This window comes from Bacillus rossius, chromosome 3 (assembly GCF_032445375.1).
Source record: "Bacillus rossius redtenbacheri isolate Brsri chromosome 3, Brsri_v3, whole genome shotgun sequence".
Classification (NCBI taxonomy): Eukaryota; Metazoa; Arthropoda; class Insecta; order Phasmatodea; family Bacillidae; genus Bacillus; species Bacillus rossius.
In genome coordinates this window covers 80,896,482-80,924,007 of record NC_086332.1, presented here as the reverse complement: position 1 = coordinate 80,924,007, position 27,526 = coordinate 80,896,482, and the positions used below count along the sequence as shown (strand labels likewise).

The window sequence follows — 27,526 nt, the reverse complement described above, 5'->3', positions numbered from 1 at the left end:
TAACTATGAATACACATTAAAAAAATTGTGAGCGAGTCTTTCAGTAACTCGCTAGTGAAGTGCAACAGCCAGCAAACTCATGTGTTCTCATGATGCATAAACACTTGAAATACTAAACTTTGTCATGAAATACAACGTAGAATTCTTTAAAGTAATGCCAAGCGTGATAGATATACGCGAATTGTGTTTCCAAACTACATTTTTGAACATGAATCACACGTGGTTTCCGCACCCGTCGCTAGAATTCGCTGCTGGAGCAGCTACGTCAACTGTGAAATCATTTTATTTCCACAGCAAAATTTTAAACTATTTAATGAAACGGTTCCGATAAAAGCAAAAAGACTTAAAAAAAATAATACAAAAACCCGGTTTTGGACCTGATTTTCGCAAGGATTTTTTTAAATTAAAATACTGTCAATTTTGTTAAGATCGAAAAAACAACCGATACTCTAAAGTTTCCCTGTTCTCTTCGTGAAATTTGGTTTGCATCATCCGCCACAGATTGCAGCACCGTGGATGTTACACATTTCCGTTCCTTGACTTCCGTCGCATTCACGAAATTACTCCCACCGAATGCCGTATACCAAAAGCTAAGATGTTACACATCAGAAATATAATCAGAATACCCAACTGAGGGAGTCAAGGTCAGAAAAAAAAATGTCTCAAGTGGTGTGAGGCTCATTACTGACTGCTGAGAAAATGTTAGTATTTTCGATGTGGACTTACCTCCAGTGGTAGTCTCGACAAGGTGAGAGCGAAGAAATATGCGTTGAGACTGTACCACCTGTTGAAATACTCGCGCTTCAGCAGCTGTACTTCCACTGGGACTGAAACACGACAGAGACGAAGATGGCAGTCGCTCACGGAAGAGGAGAGCGAAGACGCGGAGGAACCCCCCGGCCGAGGCTACTCACAGTTCAGCAGCACAGGGAGCATGGGGATGTACAGGAAGACGATGATGCACGTGTAGATGAAGCCGAAGTTGAAGAGCGTCTTGGAGCCGTCGTTGCCCATGCGCCAGAACATGATGGTCACCATGAAGGTGATGAACAGGTAGAGAACCACTTTCATGATCAGGTAGCTCTAAAACACATATTTATTATTTGTAAAACCTCATATAATTACTATGACATAAACTTTTCTATGATATGTGAAATTTTTTTGGAGAATAAAAACAAACGATAATAGTACGAACATCGGCCTTAAGGTGACTACTACCAGCCTCTCTACTGGACAAATAGAATGAAGAGCATTACCCATAGGAAGATTGTAACTCGCAACAAACATCAGCTCAAAAAAATTTCTAAATGCTTTAAATTTAGTAGATATTTTTTTCTTCTTCCAAATTTCACGTTTCTGGCATGCACTGTAAAACAATTCGCAAAGTTGCATATCCAAAGCGCAAATAATTTTATATTTTGTCATGTAGTGTGTATTAAAAAAAAAAGAGTACAATTTGTGTAATTTGATACAAATATTACCAGAAAACCAAATTGTGTTATTAGCCAATGGCGTTTGCTCAGTGAATATATTGCTAAATTGCTAAATTTATCGCAAATTTCCTGCGTTTGATGTGCTAAAATATTTAAAATGGTTTTTAAACACCCATGATAATAATGTATGAAGTCTAGCAAGAATTCGATATGTAAGTTGATTTGTATGTATATCTGAAAAACAATAAAAAATATCTAGGCTGTAAACCAATAGGTTGTGGGTTCAGTACCTCAATTGTTACTCAGACTGTTAGAAGTATAAACTTGATCATCAAAAAGTTTGAAAATTAAAAATCGTTCTTAGGTTACTATTATTTATTAAAAAGTAGAAGATATTTTTTTTTTTTTTTAGAAAAAGTGCAAACTTACATTTTAATTAGTGATGTTACGTTATTAAATAGTGAATTATAAATGACAGAAAGTTTTGGTAAATGTCACATGCATGCAAATGTAAATTTATTTACCAACTAGTGAAAATATGCAAACAGTTTTAGCATAATTACCAAGTCATTTCAAGGGTATATTTTAAAATTTGATAGTAATTTGCTTGAGCACATGAGAAAAGAACAATAAATTACACTAACATCCGCGAAGGCTCTGCTGTGTATACATTTTGTGTAAAATTAAACAATTTTTTACACTAAATGCTTTATTCAACTAACTAAGTTTAACATTTTCGCATTTTTATTTAGTCACTTGTGAATGACGCACACTAAACTACAAGGTTTTAAATTAAAACTTTGCATTTATAAAAACCAAACATATGATACCTGGACCCAATTGCAATATTGTGCTAAATTAAATGGAAATATATTATGTGCCGTAGGTTCAAAGTACTTGAGCAGCTAGCAAAAAAAAATATTTTTTTCTCTCGTTTTTATTGGCTCGTAAGAACACAAAATAACGCCTTAAAAAGAACTAGACAAGATTTTAAGGTTAGTTCTACTACAGGTTAAGAAGAAAACGTCCTTACGTTTTGTAAAGGGAAGATTTCGGCCGCTAGGTGCACTCGTTTTCTCTCTAGGTAACATGTCATGCTATACGTAGAGACCCGGAAAATTCGCGGGTTCAATAACCTCCAGGATAGACTCCAATATCATCTACACACTCGGGCAAATGCCAACTGTTCATTGGCTGCTGACTTGTGAGTCGTCTCGACTGGGTGGCCCGTGATTCGACACTTCTATGAGTGAGGGTCTCTAATTGGCCCTCAGTCCTCCAGATTAACAGTGAACCAATGACAGAAGCAGCACTAATGTATAATTATTTGAATTTTAGCATAACACGAAATGAACCCGCAAATTTTCCGGGTCTCTAGCTATACGTAAGTGGTAGAATTATGAATCGTGATCAGTTATCTTTTCAGAAGAAAAAAGTTTGCTTTTTATTAGGTACTGCAGCTATGTGTTTGTACTCACGCACTACGAGATTAAGAAATAAGTGTCGTGTCTCCATTCTTGACGAGATAACTTAAGTGCCCGAATCTACATTTTGGACTTAAAAATGACTAAGTGCGAAACCAAAGGCAGGTACTTAAGTAGTTTTTAGATGTTGGGTCAGAATTTAAGCAGATTACACAAAATTCTATCCAATACCGTCTTTACCATAAGGGCACACAGGGCCCGTGTCCAGGGCCCCGAAGCACCGACAATTTCTCTCACATTTATTCTCAAAACATTTTTGTCGAGCACAGTACCTAACAGCGCCACCGTCAAAATTTTTGTTTGTCGGGTTGCACTAATTAATAATATTTCAGAACGCATCCTAATTTACTAAGTACACCATCTAGCGATCAAACATGTAAACCACTCCAATTCCAAAGTCAAGCTGCACAGTCTAAACAAGGCCTAAAATAGATGTTGACATTGTCTATGGTTGGGGAAATCCCCGGATGATGTATTAAACTTTCAGTCGGATAGAAGTGGCGTGATTTAGTTTCGTTTAATCTATTGTGTATTAGAAGTTTTGATTTGTTCGTTTGAACATTATTTAATTATGTATAAATGAACATATTTAAGTGGTTCACAAAAAATAAAAAAAAGTTATAGTTCAAAAAGAAATAAGGGAAAACTTCCTAAGCTTACTACTTTTTTTACGGTTGAAGAAACAAATAAGCTGAGGGACTCTTCATTCTCACCACCTCAAGATAAAAATACCTCTGAATATCAACAGGAAAATGAGGTTACGTGTGAAGAAAATGACAAACACACATATCAGAGCTACTGTGCTACTGTGAGTTAATAACTGCAAGCTTAGAGGATGTATCTGTATCTCCTGACCCTGGTACGTACTGTGACGACATATTAATGGAATAAGTCCGTGATATTTGGATTCGAAAAGGGCCAGAGTTTTTACAAAATAAAACTGTGACTTCTCCGAAACGTCTACAAGATTTCCAGATTCAAGTGGTAAAACAAAAAATAGATTCTTGACTAAAAATATTTTTACCCGTAAATTGATGAATGGTGAGTCTTTAGAAAGAAAATGGCCCCTTTATTCACCAGCAAAGAAATATGTGTACTGTTTTTGCTGCTGTTTATTTACGAGTAATACCACTACTGGAATTAATTTGAGTTCTCCAAATGGATATAAAGATTGGAAGCATATAAGTAACTTCTTGATGTAGCATGAGAACAGTAAACAGCACAGGCAATTTATGATGAATTATGTTGCAAGAGTGAAAACTACTGGACGAATTGATAGTGAGTTGCTGTCCCAATATAATACAGAAATGAACTATTGGAAGAATGTGCTTAGGAGGATTGTTGCAGTAGTGAAATGTTTAGCTTCAAGAGGTCTTGATTTTCGTGGTAATAATTAGATATTGGGATCGCAAAATAATGGGAATGATTTGGGATGCTTAGAACTGATTAGTGAATTTGATCCTTTCTTGCTGATCACATACAAAACTGCGGAAATCGTGAAAAAGGAAGTACATCATATTTATTTGCAAATATTTGTAATGAATTTATTAATTTAATGGGACAGCGAGTTTTAAAAACAATTGTCAAAGAACTTAAATCAACAAAATTCTAATCTATTAGCATAGATTCTATGCCAGATCAGTCCCCCGTTGACCAACTCACTTTAATCGTTAGATAAGTAAAAGACGGACAGCCTATTGAGAGATTTTTGCAATTTTTGCCTATGGATGAACATAATGCGCAATATATACCAGAAACCATTTTAAACCTTTCTGAAAGCCTTGATATTCCTATCAAAGATTGTCGCGGGCAGAGCTACGACAATGCATCAAATATGTCTGTAAAGTACTCTGGTGTTCAGTCAAGAATAATAGAAGTTTGCGAATTTGCAACTTACGTTCCATGTGCGGCACATTCTCTAAATTTAGTGGGTGTTCAGGCTGTTGAGTGTGTTACTGAAGCAGTAGCATTTTTTCAATTTGTACAAAAATTGTTCAATTTTTTCGCAGCTTCCACCAAACGGTGGAAAATTTTGACAGAGCATTTAGGTGCAAATAAAGTCCTGAAGTCTCTTTCGGAAACTAGATGGTCTGCACGTGCCAATGCTATTAATGCTTTGAAAAATGGTTATCTAAATATTTCTGAAGAATTGTCCTCAATCTCAAGTGACACCAATCAACCAGGAGACACTAGAAACGAAGCCCGAAACCTAGCAAAAAAATGGAAAAATTTGAGACTGTTCTTCTAACAGAAATATAGAATGATCTTTTGGTAATTATGAATAAAACAAGTCTAAGTTTACAGAATAATACTATGAACATGGATATTGTAACAAAACTTTACGAGTCTTTGATAAGTTATGTCAATAACGCACGCAATAATATTGATCAGTACGAAACGGCTGCTAAAGAAAAAATCCAGATGCTGACTACAAAGATAAATTTGAAAGAAAAATAATTCGCAGCACACGCATCAGTTTTTTTGAAGGATCATCAGAAACTGCACAGTTGAGAGGCAAGGAAAAGTTTCGTGTAGATACTTTCATTCCCATAATTGACACATTAAATACACATTAAAAAAACGTTCGGCAGCATACCAAGAAATTGATAGTCGATTTAGTTTTTTTTGTCAGTTAACAACAATCGAATATGGCGAGTTGACCAAAAAATGCAAAGAATTTGAAGAATTTTATCATGAAGACATTAATGCATATGAGCTCAAAACAGAATGATTTCATTTAAGCCAATATTTAAAAAAAACATAACAAAGCAATAAGCGATTTAAATATCTCAACATTACATAACCTAATAAAGTCAGATAAATTACAAGAAACATTTTCAAATGTTAAAGTTGCTACAAGAATATTCTTTTGCCTAATGGCTACCAATTGTAGTGGAGAGCATTCATTTTCGGAGCTTATAAGAATAAAAAATTAATTGCGAACAACAATGTTACAAGAACGACTAAGTAATTGGACAATTATGTGCATAGAAAGTGACATCCTTCAAACAATTGACTTTGAGGATATAATAGACGATTTTGCTCAACAGAAATCCCGAAAGAAACCATTATCTTAATCGTAACCAAAAAGCCAGCAGCATACTAAATAATATCATCAATGACATATTAGATTGTTTATTTGATTACCCATAATAAATAGAAGATCATAATAGAAAAAATGTTAGTATAATTCGCTATCTTTACTTTCCAAAAAGGCCCCAAATTCTTGTGTGCCCAAGGGCCCCAGCATAGTTTAAGACGGCCTTTATTCTATCTATACGTGAACACGAATTCACACTTCTCATGAAACCTAAATCTTTAATTTGGCACTGTTTCTAACACACCTTTAATTGTTGCCATAGGTTAGAAAACTAGGTATGTGAATAAAATGTAGCGGGATGAAAATTATACATTTTAGTTGGTACCTAATGTACAGTATTATCGCTAAAATCATCCACCTCGCCTAATTTAAATTTATGATGACTTAGACACGAGTGCTTCCGTTTTGTAAATCGGTGCAACACCAGCTAGGATATGGTATAATATCGGCAACGGTAAACACGCACAGGGGAGCCTAATGCACAGAGCAACAGCAAACAATTGACGAGTGTCACCGAGAAATAACGTGACTGCTATCTGGCAGCGAAACAGTTCAGTGTGCCAAACTTGTAACATTGATCTCCCCAACGAGTAGTAGAAAAAAATAAGAGCGATTCTTTCAGCACTAGCCAGTGATGTGTTAACATCTAACCTCGCTAAAGAGTGAAATCAAGTGTCATCATGTTGCAAATACACCTATAATACGAAACTCGTGCACCAAATTTAACGCAAAATTATTTAAAATAATGCCGATCGTGATGAATATTCCGACGCGAATCACACGTAGTTTCAGCACCCGCCACTAGAATTCACTGCTTGAGCAGCTACGTCGACTATAGAATCATTCGATTTGCAGAGCGAAATTTCAAACTAGGTATTTAATGAAACGGTTCCAATAAAAGAGAAAAAGGTCTTGATAAAATTACCAAACCACGGTTTTGGAACTGATTTTCAACAAGGAATTATATTAAAACGGTGCCCATTTTGTTAAAATTCATTAAAAAGTTAGAACTATAACGTTTCTCTGTGATTTTTGGATGACGCCATCCGTCACAGATGGCAGCATCGTTCCAATCGACTTCCGTTTCATTCACGAAATTACTCCTATACCAAATGCCGTACAGCGAGAGCTAAGGTGTTGCACATCAACAAGGGACTGACCGAGTTCCTCCACGTCTGCAGCATCATCCTGTACACGAGGATCCTGAACTGCATCCACGTGGAGCTGTCGAAGTTGTAGGTCTTGTTCGAGATGTCCATCAGCTCCGAGCAGCTGGTCTCGCTTCCTGGAGCAACACACAAGAGGAAATCATTAACAGGTATCCTAGAGGTCACGAACATTACAGAAACTGAAAGACTGGTCTCGAAATTGACCAAGAATTCCCAAGTTAAACATTATTTTACTGGAAGTCACGAAACATTAATTTATTGCAAGCGCTTGATGACTTCTTTTTTTTTTTGACGCTTCTCTTCGTATAAAGTTGCACATTGAATTGAATTTGTCGGAGACAAAAAAGTCAATTAAATTCTATATAGGCATAATAGTAATACTTAGAGTCTGCAAATACCTACTACTAATACTACAGACTTCGTGTAACATTTTATCTTGCAGTTATTACAAATCTTGAGAAAAAATCCTCTCCCCGAAATAAGTAAAATAGAAAAGAGTATAATCCACCAGAGGAGTCAAAAACTAACAAAAAAATTAAATGGTTTAGTCCTTAAAAATAACAATAACTTATTCATATCTGAAAAATATTTTTTACGAAAAGAGGTTTAAAGTAATACCTATTGATAATACTCATTGAACTGATAAAATAATTAAAAACAAATAACTATGGTTATATTATAAGTTTTTTTAAATCGTGAACAAAATTATAAGAAGGATAACTTACGATAGGAAGTCCCGGAAAAGTCAGGGAATTCAGTTCATGAGTTTTCCCGGCCGCCCTGGAAGTTGAAAACAGGGTTGATGTACGTTATCCGCACGGGGCGAGTGCGCGTGTGACGATACGAGCGAGTGAACTACAGTTAAATAAAAGTCGGAAGTTAGTATTACATATTATAACAGTGAACCGTGCTGATAACCGCGGGACATAGGTGCAGATAATTGAATTCCCGAAACGTTCTTGTCCGTATCTTTGTGCTGAAAGTAGACACCAGTAGAGCTCCGCACACGCAATGTGCCTTAGGCTGGGTTAATAAACCACGTCGGAAACGCAAGAAAAGCAACACGCAAAAATGTTCAGCGATCACATTTATAAATGTCTGTTTATAACCACACCAAATGCAATAATGTAACGCGTGAATTTTTCAACTTTCAACTTTGATGCGTTTTGAATTGCGTTTTCGACGACCGCATTTGAAGGAAAGTGGTCCGAAAACTTTTAAAAACTCAGACGTTCTATGCATACACTGTTAAAAATTTCCGCATTAAATTTACGAATAAAGCTGGTTACAAATCATTCAGGTTAATTTACGGTTACCTCCGTAGGTTTACGGGTTTTGAGATCACTCACTTTGAAAATGAGTCAACAAAAATAATCTTATAATAGTAAACAAAACATTAAAAAACGTTTTAAGTCCAAGCAAAAAAAATTTTTCTTCCAAGTGAGTTTACAACATAACATATAACTAGGGAGTCGGAACTCGGCGTAAATTATACGAAGATCCAGATATTTGTGATTACGAAAAACTCTTCGTTTATTTCGGGTTAGTTGTTAAATAAAAAATTTCCTTAAATTTAGTGTCTTTTCTAACAGTGTATAAGCTTACAGCATTCTTTTTTTTATTATATACAATATGTTTACACTTGTTAAACTTTAACACAGCGAAGAAATCGATTTAAACAAAAAAAAAATATCAAAATTTTGACAATTTTTTTTTGTTTTCGTGATAAGTATGGATTATCACAATAAGCCCGGTGTGTAAATTTGTCATTCGCTTTTTTTTTTCTCCCATACTTTAAGTAATAGGGTTTTGGTCACGTATTGCGACATGCGTTGGTTGCGTTGTCGCGTTCCTCGCGCGGTTCATAAACGCAGCATCGACCCCTTGCTGCAGCAAGAGGAAGGTCAGGTCACTACCCCCCCCTAGCGAGGACCAGCGCCGACCTTCGGAGACGATGTCGGCGCTGCAGGACGGCAGCTCCGGCTCCGGGGGCGACGGCGCGATGCCCTTCCAGCTGTAGCAGCGGCCGTTGTCCACGGCGGCCACCATCTTCTCCGTGTGGTCGCCGTACTCGCCGCTCGACACCTCGATCACTGCGGGACAGACCACCGGCGCCTTCAGACTGCTGCACTTGTGTCTAGCCGCTGACAACTGTGCCGCATCTTCGGCTAGCCTCGGGTATGCTCGGCACACCCGACACTCCTGACGAAAAAAAGACGGCAAATAAAAATACGGCGCGGAAGGATGGACAACTCATGATAACCAATGGTCAATTAGGTTAGGTTAGCTACATTATAAATACTTTAAAACATTGTGGACGGTTGATTTAGTTAGGATAGCTACATTAAAGATATTGTGAAATCATGTAAACTGTTTCCTAGCGCTGGATAGCTACATATTAAAAAGTTATTTGCTAAGCAACCATAAAATGATTTTATAGAATTTTTAATGTAGCTATACTTACCTAATATAACCAACTATCCACAATGTTTTAAAGTATTTATAATGTAGCTAACCTACTGAATAATTCTTTAAATTACTTCTTGGTAATTTTAAGAATGACATCTTATAAGTTAAAGGCAGTTTATTTGAACACGGTAACTGAAAGTGTGAGCGCAGAAAAAAATTGTTGTTCAGCTGCCGTCCTCGTGCCTGGCGGGGCGACGGACCCAACGCGACCAACAACAATCAAAGATCACAAAAAAAAAAAAAATTCTCTTGCCGTTTAACACACGACAGCCATAAAAAGAGTAGCCACAGGTTTCTTTAAGGGCGTACTTCTCGTTTCATTCCATTATTCTATACTTACGTTCCACACATTTTAACTTGCCGACTTTTTGAGTGGCTCAACTTTCACAAAAAGAAATATCGCATTCGTTTCGCATAATTAGCTATCAAAGTTGCATTGTTAACGGTTTTGTGCTGTATAGTCCACCCATTAGGTATAATTTTGGTGCAAAAGGTTGAGGAGTTTTGAAACTTGGCAGGATTGTAGACTTGGGAGCCTGAAATATAACCTTAAGTTTGCGACCTTGGGCAACCTCCACGACCACCGCCATCTTGAAAAAATGGTGCCCAAAATAGGTTTTTTGCAAATAACTTAGTTCCTGAATGTTTTACAGAAAAATGTTTCAAATAAAACATGTAGAAGATAAAATTATGTACAAAATTGCTTTTATGTGCTTTTTTCGTCAGACCTAAAATTTTCGAGTTATAGGGCTGAAAACTGAGGCAAATATTTTAAAATTGCATTATATCCGCATTAGCAAGTTACTTTGGGCCGATTATCTGCCCATTAGCTTACTAAAAGTTGTTTTAAGCAATAAAGTAATAAAAGTTTATCATTCAATCAACTTGTTTCCACACCACCCATGAAGTAGAGTTGAGCGGCGCGTTTTTTTTAAATGTGGTATCCCTCGTAGGCCTAATCCACGCTCAAAACAGTCCTTGCTCAAAACAATTCTTGCTCAAAGCTTACATCTGTCGTTTTGTACTAAACGATGTCACTGGTTCACTATGCTCACAATCTTTAGAGTCTTGCTCGTATCCATCCTCCTCCAACACCCTCTCCAAAGAATCGAGGATGTCATCAACCTCGAATGTGTCTTCTGAGTCGGAATCCGCTACTAAATCGGGAATGTTTTCACATGCTGTCCCATTGCAGTAAAGACACATCACCGAGCACTTTAAGCCAATTTTCCGACATCCACATGCTCCTACATTTACAGGATATCGATTTTAAAATGATGTCGGGGGCTGGTTCTGACGTAGTGCGAATAGCATCGAGCTGATGTTTCGTTTTCTGCCAGCCATATTTCTCAGGATCTTTTTCACTATCACACCACATCGCGACTTGGTGGTATGTTCGCAGACAGTGTTGTCTTGCAGCATCTCTTGTGGGTGGAAGGGATGCAAGATTAAATTTTTTCTTGGACACAGATTTCACAAAAGTTTTGAAGCGTAGTGAATCCAATGTGTCCTCTGCAGACGATCCACCATACAGTGCCAATAAGAATGTTTCACCAGCTGCGGCGAGAGCCTCTACATCTGCTTCTATGTCTTTGAAGGTTGCTGCAGTGTGAAGCAACGATTCGTTTTTTCCCAAGAGACTGAGGAACTTCAATTTACCTTGATTAACTAGAGCAGAGGTGGTATCACAACCACTGATTGCATGTAAAAACAAAATATCCTTAGCCACATCTTCGTTATATTTCGGGCTTCGTGTCGAATAAAGTGTTTCTACACTTTTGCCAATTGCCGGTTTCAGCAAAAAAAATATTTGAATGATTTCTCGCCTTTGCAGTTAAGAGAACCAACAAATCTATATCTGCTCCGACAGCAAAAACACGTGTAAATGTTGACGACATGTCGATGGCGGTCTGAATGGTGAGCACATCCGCATCTTCTACTGCCTGCTTCACTGTGAAATTATTTTCTTCAAACTTTGTAACCAACATTGAAATTAAATTCCTTTTGTTAGCATCGCTCGCCAAAAATTTTTCTTGCGAAACAGGCGGAATCATATCTTCACCAAAAATTATATCAGTAGACATATGAGCTCTGGAGCGTCGACATCTTTCTGCACTCTTTGTATTACGGCTAGCAGCGTTCGCTGGATAACCGTCAAAGACTACAACTGTACTAGGACCAAAGTGTCTTTGGACATATTGCACGTAGTACATGCATATTGTGCCATACGAATCGTTGCGATGCTATACCACTCGATGCAACAAGAAGCCGCCATACAATATATGCAAGCTGTCATTCAGTTGTACAGGTTTGTCCACTTGACTAAATGCTTTAAACAGTGACGATTTTGTTCCTTTTCGCATACCATCCTCATTAAATAATGATAGAGGGAATGGTGCAAGTTCATATTTGAAATAATTTTTCAATTCTTCATCACTTTTTTGGCGATACAGATTCTTTGAAACAACAGCAGTGGATGGATGAGTTATCTACTTTGATACTGCTATTGGCTGCTCCCAATGAAAGTACTACATCTTTACGCTTGAATTTTAAGGAGCCAAAATTGTTGCCAACAGTCTTTGTGACAGCCACAGCACCAATTTCTCGGGCCATATGGCAATTTAATGTTCCAACACCAACGATTCCACTGTTGATGGAGAGTAAACTGTCGACTTGCGGAAACGGATTATGTTGTGACAACCATTCTGTAATCTTTATCACATCGTTCCTTTCACGTTGCATACGTGTTGGGCGCATATCAACATGCTGCTCTGTTGTTCCCGTTCGGATGTTGCTGAATTCTTCTATTTCTTCACAGACATTATGCAGATAGGGCATCCCTAGTGTCCACATGGTTAAGACACTGTCCGTCATACTGCGTCCAGGTGTCAGACCACCAATGGTCTTCATGGTGCGCATTAGTGTCTGTTCTATGGTCATATCCGACCAAATGCCGGACCAAAATTCATCTGACCGCCTGATGGTGAAATGGCCTTTCTTTGTAAAGAGCTCGTATTCAGCCGGATCCATTTTTTCTTCCAGTGCGAACATATCCTGCAAGTACAGATGATTTTAATTTGCATAAAGGAAGTGGCCGCAAGCATGGAAGTAAGGCAGTATTTGTTGCATAGTCTCTAAATGAAGCTGCCAATTTCCCATACGTTCCGCTTCAATAAACTGTTTTAGTAATGAAACCATGTGTAAGTATTGCACCCAAAGCTTTGCCGTTGGTCCATTGGCCTCAAGTTGTGCTAAACTCAACTCGTCCTCGGGGGTGGGGTGGAAAAGAGTTGGTAGAAGTAAGAGGTTTTTTATTTCTTTATTGCATGAAACGTTTTTTCGTACGCTATTGGGCGGGAAATTGGTGAAACGTAGCTTGTAAATACTGATTTTCTACAGTTTATAACCACTCACTTGATGTTTTGGCCCTGTAACTCGGAAACTTTAGGTCTGACGAAAAAAACGCTTAGGTGTAATTTTGTAGAAAATGTTATCTTCTTCATTTTTTATCTTAAACATTTTTCTCTAAAATCTTCAGGAAATAAGTTATTTGCAAAAAAGCTAATTTGGGCACCATTTTTTCAAGATGGCGGCGGACGCGGTGGTCGTTCAAGGTCGCAAACTTAAGGTTATATACAGGACACCCAAGTCTTCAATCCTGCCAATTTTCAAAACTCCTCAACCTTTTGCACCAGAATACCTTTTTTATGTCTATAATGAGTGGACTAGTATGGATACCCAAGGAGAATGAAATGTAATATAAAACTGGAACATTTTAGGTTTAAAGGAAATTTTTTCTGGGTTAATTTCTTTCAGAATTTTTTGCTAAATTTTACATGGCCTTTTAAATTTACAAAATATTTTATGAATTTAAAAGTTCAAAACAAAATTGAATAAAAATTTCTAGAAGAATTTTAAAACATACCTACTACGCAGTAGCCATCAGCATTGCCTTCACCTCGGAAAACGTTTTTATTCATGACATTTGGTTCTCCTTATCCACACTGCATAAAAATGTTAAAAATTCAATTTTGCCATTTAAATATGGAAAAAAAAGTATTAATTATATGTACTTTTCATTTTGTTCAAGTTTGGCCACTCGAAAATCTCAAAGTTTAATTGTGTTAAACGTAAAAATAAAACAATGACCTGGAACGGAACCGACATGTTTGAGAGAAACATTTTTAGTTCAAGTTAAACATCCGGAAAAAAATCATTATGCGTGAAGACGTTTCAAGTATTCCACGAACAAATCTAGCAAATTTTTACGATGTGCGTGCAGAATGCAACAACAATTGACAGGATGTATGTGCTTTTAAATTATATACTTTAGAAATCGATATTGAATACTGGTCCATATAAATAAAAAATTTATTTATTTTGAATATTAGTAATAGAAATTGTGTTTATGAATATTATTAAGTGTATTTATATACGTAACGTTAGGTTTCCGTATGTAAATCTTATTTGCATTATAAATTATTACATTATATTTAATAAATGAAATTACACATTAAGTATATTTTTTGATTTTCATCAGTCATTAAAGTTTATATCGTTTATTTTACTCAACTTAACAATTAATTTTTACACGTGTTTACATTAATATTGAATACTGAATATTTATTAAAAATTTCAAATTGATTCAATTTTTTTTCCTTTACCAACCGTATTTATAATATCGCTGTACTCCTTTTATTATTTTATTTCTATTTAGTGTTTGCAATCAAAATTTAAGTTATTTTTTTATAACGCCAAGTAGTATAACTTCTAACGCCCGCACGAAAAGTACACGCACAATTTTTTTTATGACCCCGGGCATGTGTCGTTTTGCCTAAAGGCGTTTTGCCTAATTTTAGGCAAAACGCCGTTTAGGCAAAACGCCGTTAAGCAAATCGCCGTTAGGCAAATCGCCGTTAGGCAAATCGCCATTAGGCAAAACGCCTTTAGGCGAAATGACTTTAGGCAAATCGCCGTAAAGAAATCATGCTTAGGCAAACCGCCGTTAGGCAAATCGCCTGTTACTTAGGATGATTCGTATGGCTTCTAGAGCAACAACGACTCAAATGACTTCCAGAAGCACGACAGACACTGCAAGGTTGCGTGCACTCACCGAAGTCGGCGGGGTTGTAGTGCAGCGGGCAGTCGACGCCGACGGAGGCCAGGAAGGGCACGATGCGGCCGCCCGGGCCCTGGAACACGCACTGGCCCGCCGCCACGATGTACACGTGGTCGAACATGGCGAAGAGGCGCGCGCTCGGCGTGTGCACGGAGCAGACGACGGTGCGGCCCTCCTCGGCCAGGCTCTTCAGCAGCGAGATGCACTGCGAGCTGGACAGGTCGTCCAGGCCCCTGCGGCGACAACCACGTCACACAGCATCACTCACTACATCCACTTGGACGACGAAACACTGCGGTACACGACATACTATCGACAATACCATGTCTACGGAATTTTACATCTGGGGAGTCAGCTCTAGTGTGTTTGTCCCGACGTTTACAGCGTGTTTTATCCACGATAGGCGGACGCTCCTGACTGTTCTAGAGCCAAGGAGTTGCCATGTGACATCTCGCCTGTGGTTTTGCCAACGCGAGCCCCAAGGCTTTCCTTGGATCAAGGACCTGCGGCCTGCTGCTGCGGGGGAGGACTCTCTGCAAGCTGCGATCACGTCGAGCTGACCGGCATTCCACAACTGAGCCAATACAGACTTATTGTCCGCTCTCTCGGTTCACCGTGGGGGGCCTCCCGATGCAGTGCTCGCTCGTGTTACTTTACGAGCAGGCAACAGCTGCGTAGTCAGCACTCCGAACAAACTAGGTACTCAGGCCGGCAGGGACACTAGGTGCATCAGAGTGACGGACCTTGGGGTGCCAGGTACAGGCGCCGGGTTGTCGTGACCGGTGAGCTCCTCTCAGGCCCGTGCTGGCACGTGGCGACTACCCCTCCCTCTCCGGGCCAGTCCTAGGATGAGTACATCCTCGCCCACAACCAACGCTAGCACGCCAGACTGCAACTGCGACCTGGTGGTGTGGGCCGTTAGGGTGAGGAACGGATGTCTGTTCTAAAGATGAAGACAATCTGGCTAGCAATTGGTTGCCAAACAAAACGTAGCTGTATCAAGTTTAATACTATAAGCTTGTTAAAAAGCTCAGGAAGAATTGTAAAATTGCCACCTACAAGTCAGTACTGTTAAACAAAGACGTCAACAACATATCAGCAAGTAATTATTATTGAACTTCATAATAACCAAAATAGATTTTGTTATACAGATACGAAAGAAGAGAAATACGTCTATTCTCATTTTAAATCAACTTCTACGAGGGCGTATCAATAAGTAACACACATAGATAAAAAACAATTAATTACAACATGTAACATATAAAAGTATTACCCATTTATTACTTTTCAACATAACATACATGAATGTTGAGGCATTTTTCCCAACGATGGATCAGTTTGAAAATCATGGTATCATAGAGTAATCAGTCGGCTGCAAGAAAACCCACATTCGCACGGCCCGTTTGAGTTCGTTGTCATAGTCAAACTTCTTACCGCCGAGGAACTTCTTCACTCCTCACGGTCCAAACAGATGGAACTCGGAGGGGGCCAGGTTTGGGCTGTAGGGTGGCTGCTCCAAAACTTCCCAACCGTACGGTCTTTTCCGTAAACTTAACACCATCTATGAATGGATCTCATCAACATTCTTCCCTTTTCCTCCACAGTTAACGATGTAATCACCAGCGCCATTTTACCGGTGATTGACGAACGCTATCGGTACGAGGAATCACGAGATTTTGGATTGCACCCAGTCAGAAGCGCACTCTAGTTCCCTTTTAAGTAAATTATTTCAATTTTACTAAATATTTTCCTACTTAAAAATTTATATGTGCGTTAATTGTGATACGCCCTCGTAACATAGCTAAAAACTGCACACACTCACTTCCTAAACTTCTTTCTTCATGTGAGCTTCGACTTCGTAAGAGCCCGCAAGGAACAGTATCGTGTGGACTACACCACCGGCTACACGAAGGACAGAGATTTTCGGCTTGGATTCGAGGTTCTGTCTAATTTTCAAGAAAATCTGTGACCTGATGTTTGACCGTGTGCATTGGTACAACAACAAAAGAAAAAAATTATGCACTGGTGTACGTCCAAGATGTCGTCCTGTAAATGCTGGGACATCTTATTACTAAAACAACGGGCGATTCCTTATTGACATCCGTGATACGTGTAGTGTCCCTTCCAGATCATCTCGCTGCCAACGGAACGGAAAGCTTTGGACCAAACAATTGATTTCTTTAACACTAAAAAAAAAAAAAAAAAAAAACCCTTTATTAAAATATGAGCGACTACAAAGATATGTTGCTGCCAAAAACATGTTGGTTTGACATATAAATTGACAATAAAAGCTAGCTTGTAAAAAAGTGGGCAAAAAAAATGTTGTGGAATGGGGAAAAGAGTGATAGTCCATTCCAAGTTACGAATTTTTATTTATTGGGTGGACATATTTATTATTACTTTAATCCTAAAATTCATTTTTTAAACTTTTCTCTCATCTAAAGTTGGAAGAAAGTACTGAAGTTCAGTATTTTAGACCACATATTGTGTAAATATTCCAAGGCCAATCTCTTAATTATTTGACGCCATGATTTTAAACGGCATCCTTCTTTGTACGACAGTCCGTCCCGAAAAGTCTTCCGCACCTAGCTTGAATCGTCATTAGAATGGTACAAAAGGTTTTTTTACGACCATTTCTTTGAAAAGGAAAATTTTGTATTCTCAGCTAAGTATTAATGTTCAAATAAAACATAAATAACAAAGAAAATTCTAGTAAACATAATATCCCAAATTTAATCTTAAAATTAATTGAAACAATAATAAATTGTTAGATGTATTTTTGTTTGCATTAAAAAGTGTTTTTACAGTATATGTGGAAAATTGAAAGTTTGTCCATTTGCCACGTGAAAATGATTACTATAAACGAGTTGTCTCCGTTGGAGAAAAAAAGTAGCAATATGCATTGCGTCTTAATGATAAGCGATGTTTCTTGCAACAGTTTGGAAAAAACTAGCCTTTCCCTCTGCCTAAATAATGCAAATAACTTTAATAATGGCTTCGAACAATGGCGAAGTTCTTACCTTGGAAAAATAACAACACAATAACCTTGGGAACGTAATAACAGGTGAAATAGCATGATGAAGTGAAGGCCGCAACTTCAAGGCATTTTTTTGTAACTGCAGTCAACTTGCCGCCACGTGGTTATTGTTATATACCGTCGCATACACGACGCAAAGATGGCTCTGTGGTTAAATCCATTCCCTAACTGCTGAAGTATCCTGTTGCTCACCTGTCCCTGGCAACTGCGTCATTTTATGACAGTGTCACCACGAGAAAATCATTTATGCTGGGTTTGTATTTGTAATAACCGTAAGTATTGCAGCAACGTAACGACGCTAAACGTTACTAGAGCAAGAAAATAACGGTCATTAATGTAGCACGATAGCTGCAAGACGCTACCAACCCTACAAAAATAAAATTATAAAAAATATAATAACATTTCTTTTTCTTTTTTAATGATTCATGTTCGTCAATAAATTTATTTGAAATTATCAATAATTTGATTACAAAGTGTTATTTTCTTTCTCTATCAGAAAGTTTAACAAGTAAAAACTTGATGCATATAAAAAAAAATCATAGTCTTCAATACACAAACGTCTTCGTATATAAAAGATTTTAGAACCTTCACTCCACATATGGAAGGCGGAAACTGAAGAAGTTGAAATTTGGCCGATGCTTGCGTTGCGTTTATGCGACTTGTATTATTTATAAACGGGTATTCGAAAAACTCGTGTTTAATTTTTCGCGTCTTACGTTTCATGTGTTCTTGCATTTCTTGCGTAGTTTTTAAATCCGACTTTACACATAGTGTTTCTGTTTCCTACCCACCACTCCTACTATCTCGTATTTTTAGTTCTCACAATATGATAGTAACCTTGAAAATTTCCGTTATTTTTTGTGGAATATGCTTGGTGAAATTTGACACAAACATTACCACATGGATAATTATAAAGAAAAGCATACAGCACAATCAAAACACAGCAGCCTGACTACAGGTGACCTAGACGCTGCGTTGGCTTACGAGAAATTAAAGCTGCTGCAGTTGGTAGCGATAAACATAAGCGCAGGAATTTCGATATTAATTGCAGAAAAAAATTTTTTTTATTTTATTTTGGAAAGTTAAAGCTTAATTATATCTTTAAAAAATACATACAATAATATACCACAAAGTTGAGCTAAAATACGTATTCTATCATTATTAAATGAAGTTATTAAATAACAAAAGAAGTACGACGTTCAAACTTCTGGTTGGCCTAAAACGTAAACGATTTAAGTATTAACACAGCTTTAAGCAAGAGTTAAACCTATAGTGAACACTTCTTAGTACTAACACCTAACTTGTGTAATTGCTTATCGCAATGTACGAGTGTAGCTTGTTAGATTGAATCACGCGAAGTTTAACTGTTACGAATTATAAGTACTGTGCTTTACTAGTAAAATGATTATGTTTATTGTGTTTGGACCTTAATGGTGTCTTAAGCTTTTTTGAAATAATAGTCACTTATAAACCACGTAGAAACCAAAATGGCGGAAATCAAACATAACCACTGCCATAAAAGGTAAGGTGATTCCAATCTTTGTGGTACATTTTCTTAAAGTTCATGTAATGTAATAAGTTACGTTTAGAATCTGAACATTTTCCTCTGAATCTAAAATAATTCTCAATAATTCTAATAAAAAATATTATTATATTCATTGTTGAATACCTTTCTTTTACTGTACATGGTGTTAATAATAATATTCTACAAAAATAAATAGTAATTCACGTTTTAAACTGATAGCTATAAAATGTATATTTATGGTTGCTAGGAACAATATGTATAATATCTAGTATCTAGGATAGAGCAGACAGCTCTGTTCTCATATAAAACTATTTTTTTAAAATTGTTCGGCTGCTTTTATACCATTTGGCCTTCTTTCTAGAACTGACTGGAGTGGTTGTGAAGTGACGCGTCATCCCGGGCCGAACCGACGCTCGAAGAATACAGAACAGCGGCGCATTAGTCAAGCTACTTCACGCGGCGGCCTCTGTAGGCCCGCGGAATTGATGACAGCGTCGAGGAAGGAGAGCCGGGGGGGGGGGGGGGGCAGGGGGTGGCGAATCCGGGCCGCCCTAATCCCCGACGGTATGCGCGCGTGACGCCAGCCGCCCGGGAGCCACTGGCTCGTCAGACTGCCCAGCAGGTACCTGGCACGCCCCGCGGCCTTGGTTCCCGCGTGCTTTGTAACAATATTATTGCTGTCTGAGAAATACAAAATAATCGAATTCAAGTGTAAATATAATGTAATTATACCATGGTAAAAACGTTTGTATTGTAGTAAACCATATATAAGAATACCAATTAGTACAAAAGTTTCAGGCAAAGTTGCATGAAATACTGAAAAATATTACAATATTCTATCAAATAAACCTTACTTTAATGAAAAATAAACAAAATAATTGATGACTTAATTAATTCATACATATTTAATTACATGATTAAAAAGAATGGCCAAACGTAAATTTTGTGCCAACGGAATAATTTTGCCCCAGCCAGAAACATACATAGGGAGAAGATACATGCCAGTATATATATATGTATCCTAATATTGGAAATTGTTGGGAGCGAGATCAGTTGAAAGTGTGACAGGGCCTGTTCCCTGTCATTACCTATTTTAAATTTACGTTTAACACAGAAACAAATTGTAGACTCTTTGAGTGGCAGTACATCAGCAATTAATTAGCTGGCATATTTGAATTTTTGAAATTTTTGTGCAGTATCGATAAGGAGAACCAAATAAAATAAACTGAAAAATTTTGCGTTTGAAGGTTTGTTTGGTGGCTACTGCATGATATGGTTTAAAATAATTCCGGAAGAAATATATAAATATATATTTTTAGTTTTTTTTTAATAATAAAATTTCTGATAGTTTTAAAACTCCAGGTAAAATTTAATATATTTTTTTTCTTAAATAAACTAATCCTAATCATATAACAACCAGTAAAATTGACAATAAAACTAAAAGGTTCCAGTTTTATATTCCAATTTTATTATCCTTATATATATTACATAAAAATTTTAAAAATGCAAATTTCCTAGCTAATTATGTGAAAAGTATGCAACGTTAATGTGATGCAGTTGGACCACTGAGGAGGCGCAACTCACGTGGTCGGCTCGTCGAGGAAGATGACGGGCGGGTTGTTGACGAGCTCCAGCGCGATGGACAGCCGCTTCCTCTCGCCGCCGGACAGCCGCGAGGTGCAGGTGTCGCTCGCGCCCAGCAGCCGCAGGTTGTCCAAGATGTGCTCCACCTGCGACGAGCGCGGCGTCCGGCTCACAAACATGTCTCACTGTGTCGCAGCCGGGGGAGCACAGCGAACAAGAACAATGTCCCCAGTTTCAATGGTATTTCATTTGAACCATCTGCAACGAATCATACGTCAGATTGAAGGTGAACTGACCTAGTTTTCTTAAAAAATGTTCAATACGGCACACATCCAACATAAAGTACAATATTCTTCCCACACTCTGGTTAACACGTCAACTCTGGCTAATCATCAGGTAACGCCGGAACGTAGATACGATCTTTTATAAAGCCCCAAAAGGAAAAAAAAATCGCATGGCGTTATGTCAGGTGAAAAAGAGCTCTGTCGTCTCGACCATTACGACCCAGCTGTCAGGGACTTCGACGTTCAACCACTCTCGTACAAAGAGATTCCAATGGGGAGGGGCTCCAGTCCTGTTGCCAAATAAAGTTTACAGGTTAACTTTCTACTAATTGGGGAAAATAGCCATTCTTTCGCGCTGAAAGCGAGGAAACAACAAAGCAGTACTCGCACATGCTCTTATCTAAAACAGTTTGAATTACTCTATAATTGTGAACTTGAACCACGCTAAAACGCTTACAGTTGATTCTGTAAAATTTTATAACTGGGACATTATTTCATTAACGTACTCTTTTTGGTATATAAAAAAACGTAATAACTCCAAGTTATACAAACTCTTCGAAGAGGTAAAAAAGATGACCACAAGATACTATATTGCAGATGAACAATGGAAACATGCAAGGAGTTCTGGGGATGATACGAGAAAAAGAGACAATACGAAGAAGACTAAATTGAAGAGGAACAGGAAAGAAAAGGGAGGTGAAATAGCGGTTAAACAAACGCAAATTTTAATTATTTTTTAATACATAAGGAAAAGTGTATTTAAACCAAGGATAAACGTTTATTTCAATTATTAAGAGTCAATTAGAAGATAAAAGTTTATTTTAGAAGAAATAATTGTCTTACGAAATATAAAATTAACTAACTGAAGCAAGCAATACGGGATACTACACAAATGTGCTAAAATATCAACAAACAATAAACCTTAGAAAACTAGTTTTTTAAGATAAGAAGGCCCAAGAATACGTTTTAAACAGGAAGGTAAATCATGCGTAAAGTTAAATGTCTTCATAAAAAAATAGAATCACAATGATATAAATACTAGCCAAAAGTTGAAAGAATGGAAGTATTTACTTGAGTGAAAATAAGTTTGTCACCATATTTACAATAATATTTAAATTATTGTACCAAGAATACCGTTATGTTATATGCTTTCAGATGATACTTGAAAATGGTCTTAACTGAGCATAATAATTTAAATAATATTATTCTTAATTTGAAATACAGTAAAAAATTTGCAAGATCCTCAAATTATTTGATTCATGATCATGATTTTAATAATGTTATGTATAATTACCAAAAAAGTAAAATAAAACGAAAAATAATTTATTGTGAAACACTTAAAGTTAATAAAGAAGTTTCTAAAAAAAAAAGGTTACAAAAATATTATTCTTTAATAGGCTATACGCTTTAAATCACCAATAAAAGATTTAGGATATTTTTTTAATAAGATGAAAACTTAAAGGTTTCTTCTAAACTGTTTTCGTACGATGGAAATTTTCGGCGTTACATTTTATTGTATCATTAAGTAATTGTTGAAAGCCAGTATTAGACAAAAAATTCTCAAAAAATCTTTAACTATGGAAATACAACAAAATTACTACCAATAAGCGAATTTTATTATGACTGAATAAATGATTACGCGATAGCGGTTGTTCAGCTTGGAAGCTGGTTTGGTTCCCCGATAATGGCCAAGAGGTGATGAAAGATAATTCTGCTCAGGCCTATTTTGCCATCCGAATGATGGACAGCACATAATTACAAACAAAAAAAAAATCTGGCTTGTGTTAAAACTTTATCCCTGACGAACAAAGGAGAAGTTCACAAGCTGACAGAAGTTGTTTTGTAGTTTTTTTTTAATGAAAATTTTCGTGACTCACTGAGCTTGATTTAGCAAGACATACGTTTCACTCTCCGTGTGCTTCTGATTATTCCTGTCAATAATTTGTTGGTTTTCTCCAAGTGCTCCTGGTTATTCTTGGCGAGACATTTGCTAATATCCTCTGAGTGTTTCTGGTTATTCCTGAAAAAGCAATCCTTGAACGTATTTTTTTTTGTAGTGATACAAGCAATTTTATTCAGAGTTTCGTTTAATTGGTGAATTTCTGTTATCAAATCAGTACTAAAAATATTTTTGAATCAGGTGGAATTCAGACAAAAAAGATCCATTACTCAGGTGATTACTTTGTCTTAAAACAACTCATGCAGATGTACGTCCTGAACGTAGTAAAGTCTGTCTTCAGGACTAAATATTTAATGAATCAAAACCTATTCGTCTGGTAGTATGCGCAAAGCATTTTTGAGGGACTCTTCGTCCAATAGGAGGCGTAAAAAGAGCTTAGTTAGTTGGTTTATTTTATTCTAATAGATTCTATCCATACTATAGGTCTAACCGTTCAAAGACTCTGGTATTTTTTTTACTCGAAGTAGGACATAATTGTTTGAAATATACAAGTTTCGACGAAGAAGGTTGAACATTTTCGATACGCTTGGTCTATATGCCTGATACTGAACATGACTGGTATGCAAGAAATTCCAGGTAGGTATCTTAATCGACGAAGAAGACATCTTCATTAGGGGTCGCTTGACCTACGCGCCTGACATTATACATAACCTTTTCGAAAGATATTACAAATATCGAAAAATTAGACGTCTTGGCTACTGACTGTATGTACCTGACCACCAAATGGTAATGCCTGACCAATATACTAGTTGTGCCTGGCCAATCCGTTAGATGTGTCTGTCCAACCTATCTGACGTGCCTGGCCACAGACAGGCTGTGTCTGGCCACAGACTGGATGTGCACGGTCACTGATTGGGTGTACCTTGCCACCAAATGAACGTGTTAGCCTGACCAACCGATTGAACGTGCGTGCCTGGCCAACCGACGGATATGCATGGTCACCAACCAACTTGACATGCGTAGCTTATATCAATACCTGCCTGGCCACATGCTGGATGTGTCTGGCCACTAACTGGAGGTGTATAGCTAACAACTGGATGTGCCTGGCCATCGACGGGATGTGACTGGCCACCAACTGGTCGTGTTAGCCTGACTACAAACTGAAAGGGCCTAACCACCAACTGGAAGTGCCTGGTTAATCGACTGTCACGTGGAACTGCCCTGGAAACCATGCCAAGACATTAACACGAAAACAATATGTCGGATCCAAGATAGCGGCCTCTAGCAGACAAAAAAATGGATGCAATGACGTCATGCTGGCAGATGTAATATATTCCTTGACTTTGGGGGTCAGTCTACCGATGGATTCCGTGGAGAAAGGAGCCATCGCCATTTTTAATCGAATGACCTCACCGGGTTCGATCCGAGGACTCCAGGGTGTGAGTGCGTTTTTTATTAAAATTTTATTAAATGAATTTTTCTATGAATTTTTAATTTTTTACTATATTCTAGCTTAATATTTTCGGATTTTCAAGACGACGGATGTGACGTCATCCAAGATGGCATCCGAGGTCAAGGTCAAGTTCAAAGCTCCCATTCAGAGGTTTATAAATGGGGAATTTAAGCTTCTTTGGGGACATTTGAAACTTCTGACATGATTAGGGAATAAAACGGAAAATTTTTGCCCTAAAAGGGCTGGAATTAAGAAAACTTTAGGAATTTTTGAGTTATTTTTTAGAAATTTTAAGGAATTGTTGACACCAAGATGGCCACCGTGACGTCACAATCCGAGATGGCGGTCGACTCCCGCCTTCACAACCAGATACCAGTCCCAGTAGCCCCATTTGTATACTATTATATATTACTTTACGAAATCGTTAAAATTATATGGCGTCTCATAAATAAAATTTCGGCACTGTATAGTTCACGTAGCAACTTCCTAAATTTTAGTAAATACGTCAATTTAGAATAAAGCGTTATTATGTGCAGCTAATAAGCGTGAAAAAAAACAGCGAGTCACCTAACCACTTCAGAAGGCCCTATCAGACTGCCAGTTTCTATGAGCAGCGTGTACCAACATTTAAGATGTATCCTAGCTCATTATTTCGTATGAGGTCACATTTTCCAGGTGACATTAATGAGAGGTTTCGTTGGAGATTTCGTGTAATTTTTTTTTGTCTGGTACTAGCAGTACCGTAGCCAAGAATAAAGGTTCGGGAGGGGCAGAACTATTGTGTTATATAACAAAGGCCACAACTGCTAAATTTTTGCATTTTTATAATCCCTCCTGACAAAGCATGTGGCGCCAACTGTTGCAAGAATCGGGACTACTTACAACAAGTTACTTGCATTAGATAAATTAGCTCTCGCTGCTGAATGGAGTTATTGTAGCCAGTTGCAGCCTTGAAGACTCAAATCCTCGTATCCTCGTAGCCTTGTAACCTCGTAGCCATGTAGACTCGCAGCCAGTTGGAGCCTTGTAGACAGTTGGAGCCTTGTAGTCAGTTGGAGCCTTGTAGACTCGTAGTACTGTAGCCCTGGAGCCATGCAGCCTAGTACCCTCATAACCTTGTAACCTCGTAGCAAGCTGGAACCTCGTAGACTCGTACCCTTGTAGCCTCGAAGTCCTCGTAGCTAGTTGAAGCCTCGTAGACTTGTAGTATCATAGTCCTGTTGCCTCGTAGTCTCGTAGCTTTTGTTTAATCTAGCCTTGTAGCCTTGCAGCCTGGTAGTTTCATATACTTGTAGCTTCGTAGCCAAGAAGCCTGTAGCCCAGTAGTCTCGTAGCCTGTTGCCACGTACCCTCGTAGTCTCGTAGTCTTTGTTTAATGTAGCCTTGTAGCCTTGCAGCCTTGCAGCCTTGTAGTCTCATAGACTTGCAGCTTCATAGCTAAGAGGTCTATAGCCATTTAGTCTCGTAGCCTGTTGCCATGTAGCCTCGTAGTCTCTTAACCTGTTGCCACGCAGCCTCGTAGTCTCATAGATTCGTAGTATCATAGTCCTGTTGCCTCTTAGTATTGTAGTCCTATAACCTCATAGTCTCATAGCCTCGTAGTCTTGTAGTCTTGTAGCTTCGTAGTATAGTTGTCTTTTAACCAAATGTTGCTGGAGCAGTTAGACCTAAGAGATGGAGCCAATGACTTTTGAAGCCAAATACTGTTGGAGCCAATGACTTTTGGAGCCATAGACTTTTGAAACCAATGACATTTGGAACCAAAGACAATAGGAGTCAAAGAGATCGTATCCCTGCGATAAGATAGTATCCTACTGAGTTGAATTTTCATCCAAAGCGCTGCGCCCTTTTCGTTAAATGTGCTACCTTTTTGACGAAGGTGTGTCCAATTGTGTATGTGTCCATTTTTACGTGTGTATATCCATTGTGTGTCCATTGTGTGTCCTATTTGACAAGTGTGCTTCCTTTTCGTTTATTATGCTTCCAATTGTGCTGCCTTTTTAAATGTTGTTTTGACTCACTTATTAATGTAATTTGTTTGTGTTTTCACTCGCATATTATTACAGCGGCAGCAGGCATGTAAGCGAGTCCCAGACGACAGGACTCTCTGTTCTCCTCTGACCGCGGTGCAGATCGGATCGGCTCTCTTTAGTAAGTTTCGTGATATGTAGTTGCTGTTCAAATGTCAACTTTAATGGGCTGTCTTCCATCGACAGTGTAGACCTCGATGGCATCGACGACGGAGGCGAAGCAGATGCCGTTGGCATCGTTGACGAGAACTACACAGAACTCGATAGAATGTGTACCATCGTCACCGACAACATTAGAGGAGACTTCAACAGGTGTAGTTTCACCAGTACAAGAGACTTTAATGTCTGCAGTACTGGCTGCAGAGGTAACCTCGATAAAAAGTACTTCGCTGTTGAAGTCTGCATCGACACTAGCATCAATGATTTCTACTGATGGTGTATCGGCATTTCCCAGCATTGATGTCGTTACTGTGACAATATTTTCTCGAACAGGGGTAATTTTCGACGACATGAGAAGAGAAAATGTGCCAATAATCTTCATTACACATAATTTAACTGTGAGAAACGTCGCAAGGAGTTTGCAAGAAACGATCATTTAAAAAGACATGCCATAAGCTGTGAACAAAGTGCTTCTCCCACCAAACCACCGAGATTTAAATTGCAGAAGACTTGTGTTAGTGCATTACTGAGTAAGGATACATCGAGGAATACAGATAATCGATATTCATGTCACCTCTGTCAGAAATACTTATGCATATGCTCATGATGCACAGAGACATGAGAAGAAAGAATGCTCGAAGAACCCCATCACGCTTGGCGTTTCACTGTGATAAGTGTCATGCGTAGTTTACTTGTGTTGACAATTTGAGGCGACATGCGAAAAACGGCAAAGGTGAAGTTCGTACACCCACTGCGGACCAGCTAGTGTTGCTGTCTGCC

At 38.0% G+C, this 27,526-nt stretch overlaps 1 protein-coding gene across 1 annotated transcript in view; it reads right to left on the bottom strand.

Moving 5' to 3' along the window:
- LOC134530962 (ATP-binding cassette subfamily G member 4-like) overlaps nt 1–27,526 on the bottom strand; it is a 341,027-nt gene that overhangs the window by 12,794 nt on the left and 300,707 nt on the right. Inside the window, exons 4-9 of the mRNA XM_063366331.1 lie at nt 20,921–21,066; nt 14,769–15,007; nt 9,130–9,279; nt 7,178–7,302; nt 915–1,083; nt 727–827 (exon numbers count right to left, since the gene is read on the bottom strand). Coding sequence (XP_063222401.1) covers nt 727–827; nt 915–1,083; nt 7,178–7,302; nt 9,130–9,279; nt 14,769–15,007; nt 20,921–21,066 — 930 coding nt within the window. The remainder of the gene's footprint in view (nt 1–726; nt 828–914; nt 1,084–7,177; nt 7,303–9,129; nt 9,280–14,768; nt 15,008–20,920; nt 21,067–27,526) is intronic.